Source organism: Struthio camelus, chromosome 2 (assembly GCF_040807025.1).
Source record: "Struthio camelus isolate bStrCam1 chromosome 2, bStrCam1.hap1, whole genome shotgun sequence".
NCBI classification, from domain to species: domain Eukaryota; kingdom Metazoa; phylum Chordata; class Aves; order Struthioniformes; family Struthionidae; genus Struthio; species Struthio camelus.
The window spans coordinates 156899134-156918089 of NC_090943.1; the positions used below are offsets into that span (position 1 = coordinate 156899134).

Below are 18956 nucleotides of genomic sequence, written 5' to 3' on the forward strand. Positions count from 1 at the left end.
TATAATACATAAGAAAAGAAAAAATGTCCAGAAATTTTTGATTTAAAATAAGACACTAACGTTAGGGGGTGGAGGAGGAGGCATCTTAGCAGCAACAGGCATCGGGACACAAAGCTCTGCTCCCAACTTTGCCGCTGGCTCGCTATAACATTGCAGAAATAATTTAGATTCACCAGGCCTTGGCTCACCCATCAGTACAATGGATATAACACTTCATCCTGTCCTTAAGAGGTAATTAGTGTTTGTAAAATACTTCAGGACCCTTGATTAAAATGCACTACTACTTTGTGAAAGAGAGCGAGCGAGCTGGGTTTTGAAGGTGGAAAGTACTACCTGATACGTGGAAAAGGAAAATAAGCACTCTGAAAGATAAGTACCTGCTTGACCTACGCACACCTGTAGGTGGATCCCTTCCAGAATGTTTACTTTTTTCTTTCTTTCTTTTTTTTAGTTATAACGTGTATACTGGGAAGAGAAGAGTAGAAAGAACGATAATTAAAAAGCTTTTGAAAAGCCCTAGAGTTTTCACCAGAGGATCACAGTGGGCCATCTTCAAGAACTCTGATGCAGAACTATGTATAATTAAAAAATATATTATTTGTATGCTTCCCAATCCCTGTTTTCATTGGGGGGGGGGGGGGGAAGAAAGGAAAAAAATCACTTTAAATATGAAAGTTTTATGAATAAAGAAGATTTTTTTAATTGATGAACACTCATTTTCACGTAGAGTCACATAAAGTCTGAGCAGTTCATGTAAAATGTAATTATCAACGTTTTAAACCACACTTTCCCCTTGAAAATAAATAAATAAATAAGCATGCCAAAATCTTTTTTGTTCATTAAGAGCCAGATCCAGCAGAAAACATCTGCAGACTTCTAGACCAAGCAAGCCCTGGAAAGCCATGGGTACTGGCTGCACCTCGTGCCAACCCCAAAAATTTGGCTGGTTCAGAAAGACTCAAACAAAACAAAAAAAGCCCTGCAGCTTTACATGTCTGAGAATTGTGGATCTGCGTTAGGTTTATGAATAAAGAAGAGGGGTGAGGAAAAAAAAAAAAAAAAGCTCTTTTAAAAAGGAGAGCCCTGTCTCTCCTGCCCGCCACCATTCCCCGCGCTCGACCGCGCTCCCGCGTCCTCCCCCGGACCCAGAGAGCCAGGAGCAGCGCTGCTGCCCAAGACCCAGCCTTGCCCCGCGCCACTGTGCCCGAAGGGACCGGGGCACCGACTCCTGTGTTTTTCCCCTGGTTTGGCGGTCGAGAAGCGTCGCGCCCCCCGCGACCGGCCGAAGCTGCTGAAGGTTGGGCAGCTGCGCCTGGAAACCTGGAGGCGCCTGGGCTGGCCGGGAGCCATCCCGCCTGGTCGCCCCACGCCGGCGGGGCCGCCGCCGAGGGACAGGCACCGCTCGGGGCCCAGCGTGGTCTCGACGATGGTGGCCAGGAGCCTTGCTGCTCTCCTGCAAGCCAAGAGTCTCTCCCAAGCCGCGGCGAAGGATCGGGCCCTAAAAGCAGCCGTGGATTTCCACCACATGCTTGAACCGCTTCCAAGTCCCAGCTCGAGAAAAAGAGCCTCGGCTGAAGCGGGCATTCAGCGACACAGATTTAGATTTTGGGCTACCCTGAATGTGTACACGCAAACACAACAGGCGAATTTACAGCGTGGATGCCTGCTGAAATAAAGACCAAGGTTAGGAAATAAGTTTAGGACCAGGGCCTTGTCACTGTGGTGGATGAAAATTAAAGAACCTGTTAGGGCAGCTGCCACGTTTTCAGACTTCGGATCGAAACAGTGGGTTATTCTGCCTAGCCTTTCACTAAACTACCCTTTGGGAAAGCAAGAAACCCTCAGTTGATTTAACTCCCCTCTCCTCTTCCTCCCCACTCAGAGGGTCAGGCTACGTTTTAAATCAACGCCCAGCCCAGCTCATCTTGCGTGGCTAGCTGTGTGCAGGGCCAGGGATTTCAAGGCCCATCCGCGCGCTAAAAGACTGAATCAGTACCCTGATGAGCTTTGCACAGAGGCGATCCCAACATTTTGGTTTGCAGTGTTCATTTTTATGGACGCATATTAGCGAAAAACAACAGCTGCAGTTCACTGCTTTGGTTGGAGAGATGGGATCTGTGCAAAGATAGGTGCTTAAGAGCGCGCAGAGGGAACTCCGTATGATGACCATATAACTGCAGACACTTTGCAGGTGTGTATTCACAATATTATTTATATAGTGCCCAAAGTGGATTACATTAATATACAGTGTACATGATTCCTGTATTCAGTAAAGTGGACCCTAAGCTAAATAGTATTGCTAGAGCCTCTCCCATACAATACACAGACCTGTTTAGCTACGTACACAGAATCTCCAACTGCAATTACAGATTTTTTTAATTACAACAAGTTCTTAAAGTCAGAACCTCGTTTATGAGTTGAAATGAGCCAGCTGACATAAAAAAATATCAAACTAAGAAGCTAAAAGACTTGTATTTAAAATGTAGAATAGGTTGGATGTCTTAATGTGAACGTTCACTAAAATAAATCACATATTTTAACAGCATTAGATACAAATAATCACTATATTTATCATTATAACTTTATGTACCTGTTGGATTACTGCTTTCAAAGCCTTAAAAAATGTAATAGTGTCTTTGAATTAAAATGCATTTTCTTTATGCTAAATCTGTGAAGGTGCTCTTGTGGGAAACACTGCATTCTACATGAATTTTTTACTAAGAAAAAAACCTTACACGACTTCAGAAAAAGCAACCAAATGGCAAAAATCCCAACTTTGTCCATTCATTCTTTGATTCCGTATTTGCCGTAATGAAATTCTATGAAAATGTTGCCAGAAATAAAGTTAATCTATGTAAGGACTTTTTCATCTTTCCTTAAAACTAAGGAGTAAGTAGCTTTAAATTCTATCTAATCTGATGCACAGCTCGCTATAAAGATGGGATCTTTGCCATTTTTTGCCCTTCTGTAACTTTGAAGGAGAAAAAGATTTGAAAGCAACAAAAACGCCTTGACACACTAAATTCTGGCTAAGGAACACCTCAGTGAGACACCCAGACAACGCCTCACAAATCGAAACAGCAGCAGGAGTAACGTCTGTAAACACAGAATTAAGAAGCCAATGTTTTCTGTGCAATTAAAAAAGTGTTTTAAAAGGCATCTGTCGATTCTGTGGTATGGCTCTGAAATCCATAAATAACTAAATCAATAAATAAAGCCACCCTCTCCTAAAAAAAAAAAGATTCCTGAGATAGCTTTGGAAAGTAAAAGTTGGAGAGCTTGTTGCCTGCAGCTAATGTGATAACCAGACTCCAAAGTCAGAAAGAGCAAAAGATCTCCCTTTCTTTAGAAAGAAAAAAAAAAAAATCTGAAAAAGGTACACAATTAGTTAGCTTTGCAGTGATTAATTCAACAACTGCAAAGCCAAAAACAACTTTAGGCACTTAACCATGAAACTGTCAGTTCTCTTTGCTTGACGATAAAGCATCCAAAAAGTAAACATTAACTTCTGTGTTTTTTCTACATGTGTATTCCATCATGAAAAGATGATAACCAAAGAATTACTAAGCAAGCTCTGCAGAGGCCTTTTATACCTTATTCCCCATTGCACCGAGGTGAGATGTTCCTCAGTTCCCTTCCTCTCCCTCACTGTCAGCTCTAATAAGGCACTTCAGGCCGCATACTAAAACTTGACAGAACAGACTGAAAACCATAAAGCCTCTTCCCAAGGAAACAAAGCGCTCCTCACAGTAAGTCAGCTTGGAGAACCAGGGGATCCGCACGCTGGCCAGATCCTTTCCATACCAAGGGGAGAGAAAGCAGCAGCTCTCGCTCATACCAGCTCCCAAGGAAGCAACTGGAAGCTCTGCCCAAGCGAGGAATGCAAACGCATACGCTTCTTCATCTCTGCGGAAAGTATATTTTTAAATAAATTGCAAAATTTAATAAAGAGCGAAAACAAACTTTGAAAGGGCGGGAAGCTGAAGACATCGAATTAAACAAATAAACCAAAAGTATCCATCTGAGCTGTGAATATTTAATTTACGCAGATCCTTCTTTCAAACAAGATACCCCTAAGCATTTTGACTGCTGCTCATAAGCAAACGCGTCCCTCGTAAAATTACAGCGGGAGGGGAGGGTACGGGGCGACTGCAAGCGGCTTGTGCTAGAAGCGTGGCACGAGCAAACCTCTAGGTGCGAGTCAGACTTGCGCCCAGACTTCGCTTCATGCCATTCTCCCTACGTCCGAGCTGCCTCACCAAAGCACGACCGCGCTCACCTCCTGCGCAATAAGCAGTAGGCAGTAAATCCTGTTCAGAGAGCAGACACGTGCCGCCGGTGTTCCCTCAATTTTACCTGTCCCCCACCCCTCACTTCCAGGCTCAAGCCCTCGCTCTGTGACATACTGGGGGGAGAGGGGAATAAATAAACAAAAGTAGTGAAATCCTGTAGCTGGCAAGGCTTTCCTTTCTGAATGGAGAAATTCTTAACTCCGAGCAGCTCCAGACACTGAAGGATTAGATCCTAACTAGGGAAAACACAGGAAAATGGTAATAAATATCGCACGGTAATCCTGGGGAACTTTGGTCCCTGTGTGATTTTTCTATAGAATCCTACAATAAATGGCATTACAACATCCATAATCTCAGCTCATATATCAGGCCTCGCTCTCTACTCTCCTTCTTGCCCTCCTTTCTCTCGTGTAGTACATTTTTTACGAAAAAGTAGAGGTAGTTTTACGCGAAAGTAAAGGCACTCTGGTCCTATTCCTGCGCGAAAACAGCACAGTAGCTCGGTGAAAACTCTTGTGTCCTGCCCCGCGCTGTGCACAGCTAAAGCTGCCGAGTGTGGTTTTTATGGCAGCGCTACTCTGGTAAGGTTTCACCCGAAATTCCTTCTGACAAGACAAAGAAAGTCACAGTCTGCTAGAGAGAAAAAATAAATAAATTGTATTCATATGCAGTAACAGCACTTCATGTCAGAACGGATTTTACAGTATCCTAGCTCTCTTTCTATGCAGCCCTGTGTCTTTGGGGCAATAAATTCTAAAACCCCAAAAAGGTACAGCTTGCATAACCGGGGGTATCCTTTCACCCAGCACAATAAATTCCATAGCTGCCTTTTTCTTTCTCCTTTGACTATTTTTTAAGTTCCTTCCCACTGACATCTAGCCACTGTTCACACCACACTATTGAAATAATAACCTCTAAAAACACAAGCTTTTCAGATTCTTACTTTTGTCCCACTCAGGTAAAATGTTTCGCACCGAAAAGCTCACTGGAGCTAGCAGATCACCTTTAATACAGATTTTCCTACGTGCATCTAGCAATTGAGAAACGACTGAAGAAACAAAGCTGGACAAACCCTTTTTAATGTTCCTTAGATAATGCAGGACCACAGCAAATCTCTAAGGAAAGTTAATCTGAGACTGCTATGAACACCAAATAAATTTGCACCACTGGGATATTTAAGGTCCAATAAATCTTACTTTCCAATGGTTTTAAAACTACAGAAACAGTATTTCAGCTCTAGACCGTGTGCTGTAACAAAACTGTCTACCTAGAAGCTACTGACTCGGACCTGCCATCTGTGAGAAATATTTTCAGAACATACTCGTGTTTGCTGAACTATCAAATTATGAAAATTTTCATTAAGAAAAAAATAAACCCAAAACACACTTAAACACACATACTTAAAAAATCAACCGAACAACTTACTCCCTTTTTCCATTTGCATGATAGCGCTCAAAAAAGTTGGTTAGAAATGCCTCTATTTCTAATTCAAATTCTTATTAGTTTATTCGAAGTGTCCTACAGTCAACACCAAGAAATCAACAATTAATTGCAAAAAAAAAAAAAAAGCAATAAAATCCATTACAGTTCAAAGATGATATGCTTAGCAACAACAAAAGTGCAAACGGTTAACATCAACCTAAAAAAAACACACTACTCTTATTTATCTGATACCCTTTCAAAATACCAACAATTACTAAAAAAATATAGAGAGAGAGAGAGAGAAACATATACATAGTATTCTGAAACTTTTTTCCAGTTTCGTTCTATCAAAAGCACACTTTGTGGACAGAGAAAATCACTGTTTCGTACGGCCTGCCAAAAAAATCCTGATGTACACAGGATGCCACCCCCTTTCTGAGGGCACTGCAGCGCGCTGCCATGGCTAGCAACGTGGTACTGGAGCTCCAGCCACCCCACCACTGTCCACGTGAGCCTTTCAGAGGGTCGCTGGTGAGGGGGAAAAAAGGAAGGTGCAATTCTGAAATCAGTGCTTAGCAAAACGCCTCAGAAGCAGGTGTACTACGCAAACCTACTTTTTAGTTCAGCTCCCCCGCTGGGAGCAAATTGATTTCAGAGTGAAGGGATCGCTGTTCAGGACAACATACCGAACCATGGCCGCTCTGAAGACCACTTTTGCGCCGCGAACTACTGCTTGACCATTGCGCGCAGAGCAGCAAAAAGGCAAATGCAGCATGACAAAATATTGGTACTGCGCTCTGAGTTCACAGAGACTTTTTAAAGTAACACACTCTGTAACAAACTGCAAGAAGGTATAACATTGAAGCTGAAACGCAGTTAGTAAATTCTCCAGCGAGGACCTGATCTTATTCTAGATTAAGTTAACAGAAGCTTTGCCATTTGCAAGTACAGGAATATATCAGGCCCCTAATTGGAGGGTTTTGATCAATCTTTAATCCTATCTAAATTTCTCCCAGGTTTCCATTCAAACTAGGTTAGATTCAGTTTTTATAAAAGTCATTCACCTATACAGACCCCCCCCCCCAAAAAAAAACACCTTCCAAAAAATACTAAACTTTGTTTTCTCACTAAGGAACTTCATGTCGTAAACAACCTAAGCTCAGTGATGCAAAATGGATTCTTGCCTAGATTTGTAAACTTTTCCAGGAGTTGTAATATCCTGCATTTGATGACATCATGAAACTAACCACAAGTAAAAGTTGGTTTTCAATTTGTTCTGCTTTTCCCTCATTAGTCTCTCTGTCAGAAGCAGAATAAGAACCCTCATTAAGTCACATTAAATTCTTTAAACTCATTAAAGGCTCAGAGAAAGAACAATACAAACACTAGTGTTTTTGTAAAAAAAATTATGCAACACAGATGGAATTCAATTTACATGTATTTTTAGAATGTATGCATGTGCATGTAACAGCCAAGGAGACACAGATATATGTGAGATATATAAATGGAGAGAGATAGAGTAACAGAGACAACAAGGCAGAGCATACCTTACATATGACAGAATGATACCTAGATAAAAGTGGATTATGCATGATCATTTCTGACCTGATATAGATGAAGCACATAATGCTTTGTATCCCAAACTGTGACAGAGTTGGAGTCAGAGCCATTCCCTACATTTCTTTTCTATGAGATTTTCAACGACCAGTTCCTTGGGAATTTTTCCCGGAAAGAAGACAACCTCGAGGACTACACGGTCAATAGCAGTCAAGAGGAAATCTAACTTTTTGTCCATAGAATAGTTTGATTGTTATTGCTTTACCTTAACAGAGGAAACAATATTATTTGGTTGTATTTGAGGATACATCTACTCTTCATGCTCTTGGACTTGCAGATGGTGTGTGCATAATTTCAACAGTCTTGGAGAATATCTCTGGGTGTGCAAAGGGTGGATGATCGTTAGAGGATTTATTGTAGTTGAATGACTCAGATACACGTTGTTGATAAATTTTGATCCCCCCCATACGACTAGAAATAGGAGCTCAATGCCACAAAATTATTTATGTTCCTACAGTATGCTCAAACATCCACTACAGGATTAAATTTAATCTATTTAAGTTTTTTTTTTTTTTTCCCCCCCTTATGATACACATAGCATGCAAATAACAGCTTAGCTCTAAAGGAAACTCCTGAAGAACCTGGAAGGAGACTAATCAGATGGCATAAATTTTAGACGTCTGTAGCAGGCCAGTGAAAGAATACAGTGTATACGGTGCATGGGGACCTAAGTTACTGTTTCTTTCCTTCCTACCACTGTGATAGCTGCAATTAGGTGTGGCATTTTTATGGACAGCCCCTAGATGTGAGCACCCCAAGCTTCACGCCAGGACGGTGGCAGCAGACGGCCTCCGCTTCTGGAGTTCTCCTCTCCCACTTGTCCAACAGACTCAGATAGTGTTTTCCTGCAAGGCACGTGGTAAGGCTCATCTGTTTTCACAAGCTTTTGCCTCAAGTATTTATAGCAAGGTTGATTTTATTAGTTTTGCGTGTGTGTGTGTGTGTGTGTGTGTCTCTCCATATCTACAGGTGCAGGAGGAGAAAGTTCGCCAATGATCACCACGCACTGCATTCTGCTTTACGCTGTGTAACCGCGGCTAGGAACTGTCTGATGGGTATACGTGCAATTCATCTACAAATGAGAATGCTAAATAGACTATTTTCAGATTAGGAAGCTGGAATAGGAGGTATCTTTTATTAACTCAATTCATGAAGCAAGTTTTTCTCTGCATAGTAAGTTTTAGCTGATGTTGCACAAACTCACAGCATTTGCTTGAAGATTAGCATATGAGAAAGTTAAAAAGAATCAGACTTCAGCAATACTGAAAACCTTCTACCCCCAAATAAAATTACTTTATTCCAACTGATTTAACTTCCATTAAACTTCAACTTGCACAAAGGAATTTTAGGCAACACTTAGCTTCAGTATCTACTTCAATCTTTTTTTAAAATAAATCAGTTGATAATTTTGTTTTAAACATTATCCCAAAAAAGTCACTGGCACATCCAAAAGCAGTCTGCAAGGTATCTGTCTAGGCAGAGCGTGTTATCTTTCTTTAATTAACTACTACTAACCTTCTCCCTGCTTTTCTTTTCCTGAACTGCCAAGCTGTATGTTTAATTTTTTAAGTTTTAGTATGTGTTTCAGACTTGCAGACTTTGCAAAGTAGGTCAGGAATACCCGAAGGATACACATTTGAAGGCTACAGATAGCAGAACACACCATTTACGGCTTTGTATATACACACACATACACATTCTATATAATATAGATAGATAGATTCAATGATTTAAACACATTACATCTATACTGTATGTTTCAAGAACATTCAGATATTTACACTGTTAGATCACCACTCATTTCAGACCTACACTAGTGCCAGCTGCCAAAAAAAAGTACACAAATCAAAATATGTTACCTTTGTTCAAACAATACTGCTGTTCATTATATAATAGAAACTGTCATGCTTAATCTTCCAGGAACCAAGAACTGGTAAATTCTTGGACCAGAGGTGGTTTGAAATGGTTCGAGGCAAAACTGAAGCATATTGTTTAAGCAAATCTTGCTGAGAAACATAAGCACATTGATGATTTTTAACATCATCTTTTATAGATTTTATTTTCCAGATATATTAGTAAACTAAAAAACTCAAAATACAGACAGACAAACATATCATCATTTTTGATGCTTTTAAAATATATTTTCCCCCCGCATGGTCAGTCGCACTAAATGTAATGGGGGATCTGAAAACGATGCTTAAGACCTGATGCCACGATGAAGTAAAGTGTGCCTGCAAAATTACATGCTGCCTTTGAGAAGAAAATACCCCAAAAATAAAATCGTCCTTTGGAGTTCTCAGTCTTAACTAAATAACCCAGTGCTTATTGCAGGCACTATGTGTTACAGGCTGCAATGTTCATTTTCCATTAGAGCATGAAAAAAAATGCCAAAAGAAGGAGCATTTAAAATTGTATGCCTATAATGTGATACGGAAAAATATTAAAGGCCGAAATACCTGACATTCTTTACAGTTGGAACTTTTTAATCTCGTATTTTAATCTGACAAAACGCTAAATACAAATAAGTACACTTCACCTACTGAAGAAAATCTCTTCCGCAGCGTTACAACTCCCGGGCTGTGTATGTTTTCTAAAACTACAAAGGCAAGTATTTTATAGTTTCATCTTTACCAGCAGAGATGACATGATACTCCACAAGCAGACACAGTCCAACTTACAGACACGCACTCACAGACACACGCAACCCCGCAGAGGCCAGAGCTGCAGCCCTCGCCGAGTCAAAAGTCCCCCTGACGTCAAGGCGTATTTTTCAAGAATGGGAATTGCAGGATCAGGCCCCAGAAGTGCTTATGGAGATGAGATGTTACTTCAACGGACTGAATGGTAGATGACATGGCAAGGTTGAGGCAAGACACGTCTGGGGTTTAAACCCTAGGGAGGATTGTCATTTAAAGTGTTGCCACTGAATTACAGCTCTCCACGTTGGGTGGGGTAACCTCCAACTGGGTGGAGTGTCTCCCCTAAAGGAAGGAAAAACTGGCACAAGCCAACTTGGTCTTTGAAAGATTTCCCTCCTTGCCAACTTGTGAAGTCGTCCTGACGTCAATTTCGTCAAGAAAGTCTATTGCCCAACTCGGTCTTTTTGCTGTAGAAAGTCTGCTCGTGCACAAAAGCCCAGGAGAGGTAGAGACGAAATTAAGCAAATCAGTCAGAAAGCTCGAAAAAGAGAGAGAGTTTAAAAAAAAAAAAAAAAAGACTCCCACTGGATTTTTTTAAGTTTAATTGATAAATAAATCCTTTTTTTGGTGTTTTTTGGTTTCCAATATCAGCTTAATACAAACAGTTACCTATCGCTAGAGGCAATTACTAAACACACTTTAAAACCTGGTTTAGTTTTAAAATAGGGGGTGGAGGGAGCACAGAAAGTGAACGCTCTGCAAGATAGGATCTCCCCTGTCTTCTGCAACGGACGACAAATATCTTCCCAATCCGCTTCACTAACAGGTGTAAAACGTTCCCATATTAGCAAAATTTTCACTGAATTGCCACCAAAAGTATGTTTCACATGTTAATCCTCTCTAAATTAAAACAAATTGCCTCTCCAAAAGAAGGCTTGGGGTGCTGGGTGAGGGCAGAGGGACGCAGAGGGGCTGGGGGGGGGAGAGGGGAATCAAACCAAAAAGAAAAAGGATAAAGCATCTCAAAATGCCCATGGGTGGGGGTGGGAGGGGGGGAAGGAAATCAGAAAACAGTTTAAGTTACCGTAACCTGAAATGCACCAGCCATCACAAAGAGCAATTGGAGAAATCCAGCAGAGCTCAGCAGGAAAGATTTTTAATAACAGATTGAAAAACAAGAATAAAAATAACTGCATCAACAGGGCCTTTCTTCCTCAGGCCACAAGCCCGTTTTTACTTGAATTTTAAAAAAATGGCAGTTTGGCCACTAAAACCAATCCAGAACATTATTAAAAGTTAAAAGCTACCAATTACTTCTGTCTGTTCTTTTAAAGTAAAGTTTGGCATTACGTCAGTTGGTTTAAAGAAAACAAAAAAGAGAGAGAGAAAGAAGCAGAGAAAGTTTCCTGCTTGTATAAATTAAACCACCAGGGAAGGTGTCTAGCCACTTGTAAAGCATTTATTACAGGTTTTTAAAGGGCTAGTAACATTTTAAAAATTAAATATTTTAAAACAAATGTACGGGAAAAAAAGTCAATCTAAGCTTGGAAAAAAAAGACTAACGAGAAATTATACCTGCGTGAATTGCAGCTACGAAAGTAAAAATGGTTATCAGGACTAAACTTTGCAATTCAAAATAATTCTATTTGCAAGGCAGAAATAATTCTATTTTATTTTTCAGATTCATCCCCTATGAGCACGGAGAAAGCTCCACAGAATTTTACGGGACGGAAGCAACTGGCTGCTTCAGCCATGTCCTACAGAAGTGCCATTTACCGCAGCTATGGAATTCAGTGAAGAATATTATCTCTATAGATTTTTTTACATCCAAGTATAGAGTTCCGCAGCAGGAGTAAAATTCCTTAGTTAATGTGACAGAATCATAATAAAAATCACTGATAGCAAGATTAGCATTTTTCATTAAATTTTATGCCATTTCCCACTGGTGGTGTTATTATTAAATTGTAAAGAACCACTTTAAAGATACTAGAAAATAAGAAACCATTAGCACAGAACATGAATAAAACATAGATGGCTATTAAACAAAGTTTCTTACACACAGCTATGCCAGTTCACCTAAATCACAGTCTTCTAAAACCCGTGATCAAAATCAGAGCCTCCGCTGACGCCGCACTGCACATCAAGTGGAGTGGTGCTCAGTTGTGCAATGCTTTTGGGATGTGACAAAATGTCCACTAGGGACTAAATTGAGACCATCGTATGTATTCTCCCATTGCTCCGCGTTTAATTTGAGCCTTGGTCTGCATGACAAAAAGTCAGAATATTATGCCATCGGTTCTCCCCCCCCCTCGCCGCCGCCCTTCACCTCTGCCCAAGCATCATTTCTTATGTTCTGGGCACGTCCACGCAAGTGGCTGAGCAGCTCAATTCGGGTAGGCCCTTTATTGATTAAGTGCAAAACAACATCGAGAAGTGAATAATAAGCATAATTTAAAAAATGTAGTTACATGCCTTTCCCTTGTCAACATTTACTATTTAATGGTGTAATTGTACTTCAGTTCTTCATATCATCTGATATAATTCTTTATGTGTATATCGTGTGTTTTTTTTTAATTAGCAAACACACAATTCGAAAAAAGCAAAGCCTAGAAAGTTTCTATCTATAATAAAAATAGCCTTAAAGTAATCAAATATTCTCTCTTTGGGTGCAGGCTTATCTGTTAAAAGTCAAACGAGAACTTCATTGGCACAGGAGATGAAAAAGAACTCCATAATTCATGACAGTACCAAGAAAAAGTTCTTCTTCTCCAGGAGGACTGGAAAGGGCACTTTTATTTATCTTCTGGACAGACAAAAATAGTAGAACCTAGACCAGATATGCTGTAATTAATGTATCCAAAGGTCAACAGGCAATGGTATTTATACAATAGATGGGTGCAGACTTTGCTAGTTTTAGTATTAATCATCAGTATTTGAAAATAGCATTGTTTTCTTACTATGTAAGAACTTTAGGAAGTTTCAGGAAAAAAATGAAAAAAAAGGTTTTCTTTTTTTTTTTTTTTTACCTGCTTGCTATTATTTTTAACCAATTACATTTTAACTCGTGAGGTGTAATATTTGGGACAAAAATGCCTGAGTTTACAGTTGTCCAAGACTGCCAAAAACAGACCCAGACTACCTCACCAGTTGTGTTGAGGAAACTAAATTAAGCAAGGGCAAACACCAACTGGAAAGTTGTCAGTTTACTGAATGAATGGCTTCATTTTACACACCAGTTAGAATATCTTAATCAGAATATATTTCTGTTCAAGGCCAATACTTTTATTACCAGGTGGCAGTTTGTTTTAACTGAAACTGTATTAAAAACGTAATTTATTTCCACTTTACTTTCACCTAACAAAAAGGGTTGTCAGAGTCCCAGCTTGTCATGTTCAAAAATATTTAACCATAAACTTTCTCACAATGTTATATTTGGTGTTACCCACAAACCTTTATTAAAGCGATACTGCCAGTGTGGCTGCAGTTAAGATCTGAGAAGGTTTCTATTAAGATTATTACATTAAAATATTGTCAAGAGTTTATAAGAGACGTAAATATTCATATATACACACCACACCCCCCAAACTCAGGAGGAAAGTTCCACATAAAAAGAAAGATTTAAATACATACCCAAAGTTAGCTGTTTGTAATTAAAATTATTTTTTTCCTAAACATCTTTGCTAATTTTTTAACTCTTTCACACTGTGATGTAAAACAGTTTTGTTTCAAAGCAACTGCCTGATAAAGTGCTAAAAGAGGTAACTTGCATTAACAGAAAGTAATTAGTTATTGTTTGCACAATGCTTTGAAAATATAAAACGCTATGTGTCAACGAGTATTAAAATGTGATTGAAACAGAGATTTAACAAGCAACCATTGCATCTCACAGACACGCCAGTCCACACACAGGAATTAGTACTATGCTGTTATTAATGCACAATCACTATTTGTGAATAACAATACTCTTCACACGCAAGCCAGAGTACACATGACAAAAGTGTGTACTATGAAAGCTTACTACGAACGATACCTAACACATGATAGAAAAATAATCCTACTCAGGATTCATAAAATAATAATAATTTTACTCGATCACTGATAAAGACATAAAGCAACCTACAACACTATGCCATAAATTATGCTACAAATAGGTTAAAAATATAAGAGGATAACTCAGCTGCATCGTAAGTGTTTGATGCTCAAAGAAATCTCAGATCTCTAAGGTTGCCATTTACATTTGTTTTCCTTTATTGACAGTACCATGAAATAAAGAAAAAATAAAGCCATATTCTCATATGCAAAAATTGCCCAATATTATTTAGAGTCTATGTTAGAGGATCACAAGCAAAACATGTAAACTTAAAAGCTGACGCGACTTTGCCCTTTACTTACTTTGTTGTGACTACCTAAGTGCAAAGTTTCAGAGAGAGAAAAGTTATTATACGCAACAAAAAAAGTGACAAGCACACAGAACAGGGTGGATTATGAACTGCCTGCTGTTCTCACATCTGAATTCGCTTGGTCTTAAAACGTGAAGCAGAACTCTGTTGTCACAAACAGTTGGAGGATTAGCTTGCATGTAGGCACGGATGCACTACTGAACTATAACGTTATTGATTTTATGTGGCAAATCTCAAACAGGTATGCGTTTTTCAAGAGCAAAAAAGAAAAAAGTCTTTCCTTCGCTCTCTCTCTCTCTCCAGAGAGCTGTTCCACTTGTTCGGCTTGACCACGTTATTAACAAACTTTCATTCAGTGGTTAAAGAAGGAAAAAAAAAATCTTTCAAAGTGTTGATATCATTTCCAGACAGTCTTGTCAGCATCACAATTTACAGGAAATAGTTGATGTTCTCAAACAAACCCTGTATTTACTCATAGACCCAGAGTACTTTAAAAAAATCATCCTCACTCTTCTGGAGGGTTTTTTTTAAATGTCACTCTGGTGGAATATCTGAGAGCGCTGTCTAACCTCATGCACATATTGTGAACTTGAGGAAAACACAAACTGCAGTTCAGAAGACTACTGTAACTTTTATTCTCATTTTGTCCACGTCAGGAACTGGCTCTTACCACTACTTTCCTTTGCTGCCCCTTGCATTTTTAACTCTGGCAGTCTTTTCTAAATGTTCAACTTTTCCTAAAACCAACAGGAAAGTAACATGATGCCACCAACATCCATAGGATTCAACTGCGCAGCTGAAGAAGACTGCCTGAATGGCAAAGAGTTTGATGGTTCCTTTAGAGACTTACTGAACTTGATTAAATAAAAGCAGAAGCATATTAAATTATTGTTTGTTTCAATCAACCTTCCAGACGCGCTATGTGCTGGAAAAGCGGTAAAGGCAGCATGGTCCGCACCTCAAATAGCTAATGCTCTTTTTAATAGAAAATATTTCCCTCTCAGCCTCTCTGGATTTGTCCCTCGGTTCACAAAGTCGCCGGAGCTGCCCCTGCTCCAGCCCTGCCAGGCAAGGTACTCGCACTTGTGGAGGAGGCAGTGATGGAAGAAGAAGTCTCCCCACTTCAACTCATCACTTCTCCCCACAGCGTAGTCAGTGCACTGGGGAAATTTATCATTTGCAGGTAGAAAATATAATTGATTAAACACTACACACACACACACACACACACACACACAAGCCCTAGCGGGTCGCATTAAACCCCGTGCAGCAGTGCCGGGATGTGGAGGCGCACTGGAGGGGGGCAGAGAAGCAACCCCCCCCCCCCCAAACGTCAAACTCCCCGTGCCCGGCGCCGCTCCCGGCCCAGCGCAGCTCGGCAGCGGCGCGGCCGCGTCCTGCCCCGCGGCCCGGCCCGGCCCGGCCCCGCGCAGCTCCCCGCGGCCGCGCACGGCCCCGCGCATCCATCCACGCATCCCCAGCGCGGCCCTCGTCCTCCCCACGCGGGCTGCCTCACCTCCATTCATTCCGCCCTCCCGCAAAACAAACACACAGAGAAATAAATAACGGCAGACACCAAAAAAAACAAAACAAAACAGAACAAAAACAAAAAACCCACCACCTCTCAGCTAGATCCCAAGCGGGAGGCACCAGCAACGGGGGCAGGAAAAAAAAGTGAGGAGCTCCACAAAGTTGTGGCAGGCAGGGCAGAGCTGAGCGTGGGGACTCAGCCCTGAGAGCGGAGCTTTGCCTTTAAGAGGGAAAAGTTTTACGTCTCGCTGTGCTCTGATTTCAAAAAAAAAAAAAAAGAAAGAAACAAAACAAAACAAAAATCACCACCACCATGTCGCCTTTTCCCCTGGTGTGACCGGGAGGGACCCCGAGCCCCCCTCCCGGCTCAGCACAGCTCCGCACCCAGCCTGCCCCGGTGAATCCCCGGGCAAGGAGGAGGAAAGGGGGAGGGAGACACACACACACAAAAAAAAAAAAAAAAGTTTTTCCCAAACTTACTACTCTTCATGATGGTGTCTCTGTGCCCCGCTTGTCATGATCCCCATTAAAACTTCCAGCAGCGGCAGGAGCGGCAGGACTGTGCGACTGCAGCTCGTCGGATGCAAACCCTCTTTGCTCGTCTTCTACTTCCACCCCCCGCGTCTCCCTCCCCTCCCCCCGGAGCGCCCCGGTGCCGGGGAAGCTGCAGCGGCCGCGGAGATAAGGCGCGCAGAGGCGCGGAGGGGAGGGCAGAGCCCGCACCAGCCCGCGGCCGCCGCCGCCGCTCCCCTCCCCGCCTCCGGGGCAGGGGGCTGCTCCCCCTGCCCGCCGCCGCCGCCGCCGCTGAACTTGACCCTCCCGACTCCGGCGGGGCTACCGCGGTTTTGAAGTCGCCAATTGCCAGCCATCACACATGGCTTTGACCCCCCGACGGAGAGGGGGCGCGGGGGGGGGGGGGGGGATGCACCGAAAACAGCCTGTGAAATCCGAGAAGCCCCCGCTCCCCTGTGATTTTTTTTTTTCTCCCCCTCCACCACCCTCCGCTTTTGTGTGTTTTTTTGTTTGTTTGTTTGTTGGTTGGTTGGTTGGGTTGGGGGGGAGGGGGTGCGCCCATGCTCACCCTCCCCCCCCGCCGGCACACGCAGCAGCGCCGCCGCGGGCGCCGCGCCCCCGCCCCGCGCAGCGCCCCCCCCCCCGCCGCCGCCGCCGCCGCCGCCGCCGCCGCCGCCGCCGCGCCGCCCCCTCCCGGCCCGCCGGCCGCGGCGCCCTCCCCGCCGCCGGGCCGCCCCCGCCCGCGCCCCCCCGCGCTTTACCTGTTGATTAACCGGCAGCGGCAGCCCCGGCAGCCTGGAAGATGGTGGAGCCGCGGCGTGAGCCATGAACCGTCCTCCTGCTGCCGGCGGAGTTGGCCGCGGAGGGGGCGCGGGGGCGGGGAGGGGGGCGAGGGCAGCGAGCGGGGCCGCGGCGCTGCCGCCGTCCGCGCTCTGCCCCGCGGCGGCGGGCGGCGGGGGGGGGGGGGTGAGGGTTGGGGAAGGGGCGGCGGGGGGCGCGGGGCCGGCGGCGCGGCAGCCCCCGCCGGCGGCGGGCGCGGAGGCGGCCTGCGAGGCGCGGGGCGATCGGCGCTTTATCAGAAATGTTATCGCTTGTCAGGACCTCCGTCTCCCCGCATTACGTCAGTTTCAAGACACCAACACTATTAATATCAAAGGAGCCTTCGCGGAGGAAAAAGCGCCACCCCAGACGGAGCGCCCTTAAAGAGACAGCGCAGGCGGCCCCGCCGCGCGGCCCGCGCCGCCCCCCGCCGCCCGCCTCCGCCCGCCGCGCCGCGCCGCGGCCTCCGCCGCCGCCGCCGCCGCCGGGGGCACATGCCCGCGCGGGCGGCCCGCGCTGGCGGCCCGGGGCACGCGGCCCTGCCGGCGGCCCGGCTCGGCCCGGCCCGGCCCGGCCCCCGCGGGCTGGGCGCAGGCAGGCGGCCCCGCGGCCTCGCCGCGCCGCGCAAGGAGCGGCGGGGGGCGCCCCGCGCTTCCCCGGGGCGGCGGAGGAGGGCAGGGGTGGGGAGCGCGGCGCTGGGGACTTTTTCGAAGTTGCTAAAAAAATAAAAAATAAATTAAAAAAAGAAAAATGCACCGGAGGTCACGGCGGCAGCATCCTGGCTGCAGGCAGCCGGCTCGCGGCTGGGACGCGGCCAGGCCTCCCCGGGAGATTTTCCTGCCGAGCATTATTAATTGTATTGATTACTATTGTGCGGAATTAAAAGAGAGACTACCTATGCGCGGCGCAAAAACAGCCCCCTCCCTTCAAAGGCCGCTGTTCCAAACCGAGGGCAGAAGATTCACAGGGAAATCTAGATTCCGTGTAATCTGTTTGGTGGTTTTTTTTTTTTTTGTCCCTGCGCTCCGCACGTGTGTTTAGGCAGATGTGCAGATAGATATCTACTTTCCAAATTTCCGAATGAATATTCACCATTATTCCTTCTCTTTCATACCAATCACCCGTCAGTCTGGAGCTTCTTTAGAGAAAATTCCCAAAACTTTTCTCTCTGTGCAGAACCCCCTCAGTTCGAAATACTCCAGTTTCTCCCGTGCTGCAAATTGCCAGAAGCCTGTATGTTAATGTAAGAAAACTCTCTAAGGAGAAGCAGTACATAAAAGGTTCCTGTGAAAGGGTTTTAAATCCCAAATATAGTAGGCGCTAAAAACTATGTAAACATTTGTTGGGCTTTTGGACACAATTTTTCTGCAGTTAGGTGACTTTATATGGCAAGTTTTTCCTCCCATGCAAGTCATTTTAAGCTAATTTCCCATTAAAAAAGATGCAATTTTGGTTTCTTGCAACTAATAACACATTATTCAAGTGAGAAGCTGAAAAAGAGTTAAATCATTAAAATATTAGTTAGAGCTGAAGTTACTTCCCTCTAAATGTTTAAAATAACACAACGTCTTCCTTACAATTTTATTCTCAGCATTATAGTGGACTATAAAGCATAACATTTTCAGATATACTGACTGATGCAAATTAAGCTCTACTGTAAAATATATGATTTTTTCAGCTCTATCTACAAACTTGTACATTCTTCATACAGGTTTAGTATAATC

General features: G+C 43.5%; 1 protein-coding gene across 8 annotated transcripts in view; it reads right to left on the reverse strand.

Annotated features, from left to right (window-relative positions):
• The window catches only part of TRPS1 (transcriptional repressor GATA binding 1), a 223171-nt gene extending 205874 nt beyond the window's left edge, over positions 1–17297 (reverse strand). Inside the window, exons 1-2 of one of the 8 annotated variants that reach the window (XM_068933143.1) lie at positions 17175–17291; positions 16381–16467 (exon numbers count right to left, since the gene is read on the reverse strand). Coding sequence is in view for 2 of the 8 variants with exons in the window: in XM_068933149.1 (XP_068789250.1) it covers positions 16381–16390 (10 nt within the window). In the remaining 6 variants the exon portion in view is untranslated. Of the gene's footprint in view, positions 1–15328; positions 15347–16380; positions 16542–17174 lie in introns of those variants that run through there. The other 7 variants (XM_068933148.1, XM_068933149.1, XM_068933142.1 and 4 more) reach the window with 7 other exon arrangements.
• Positions 17298–18956: the final 1659 nt, after the last annotated feature.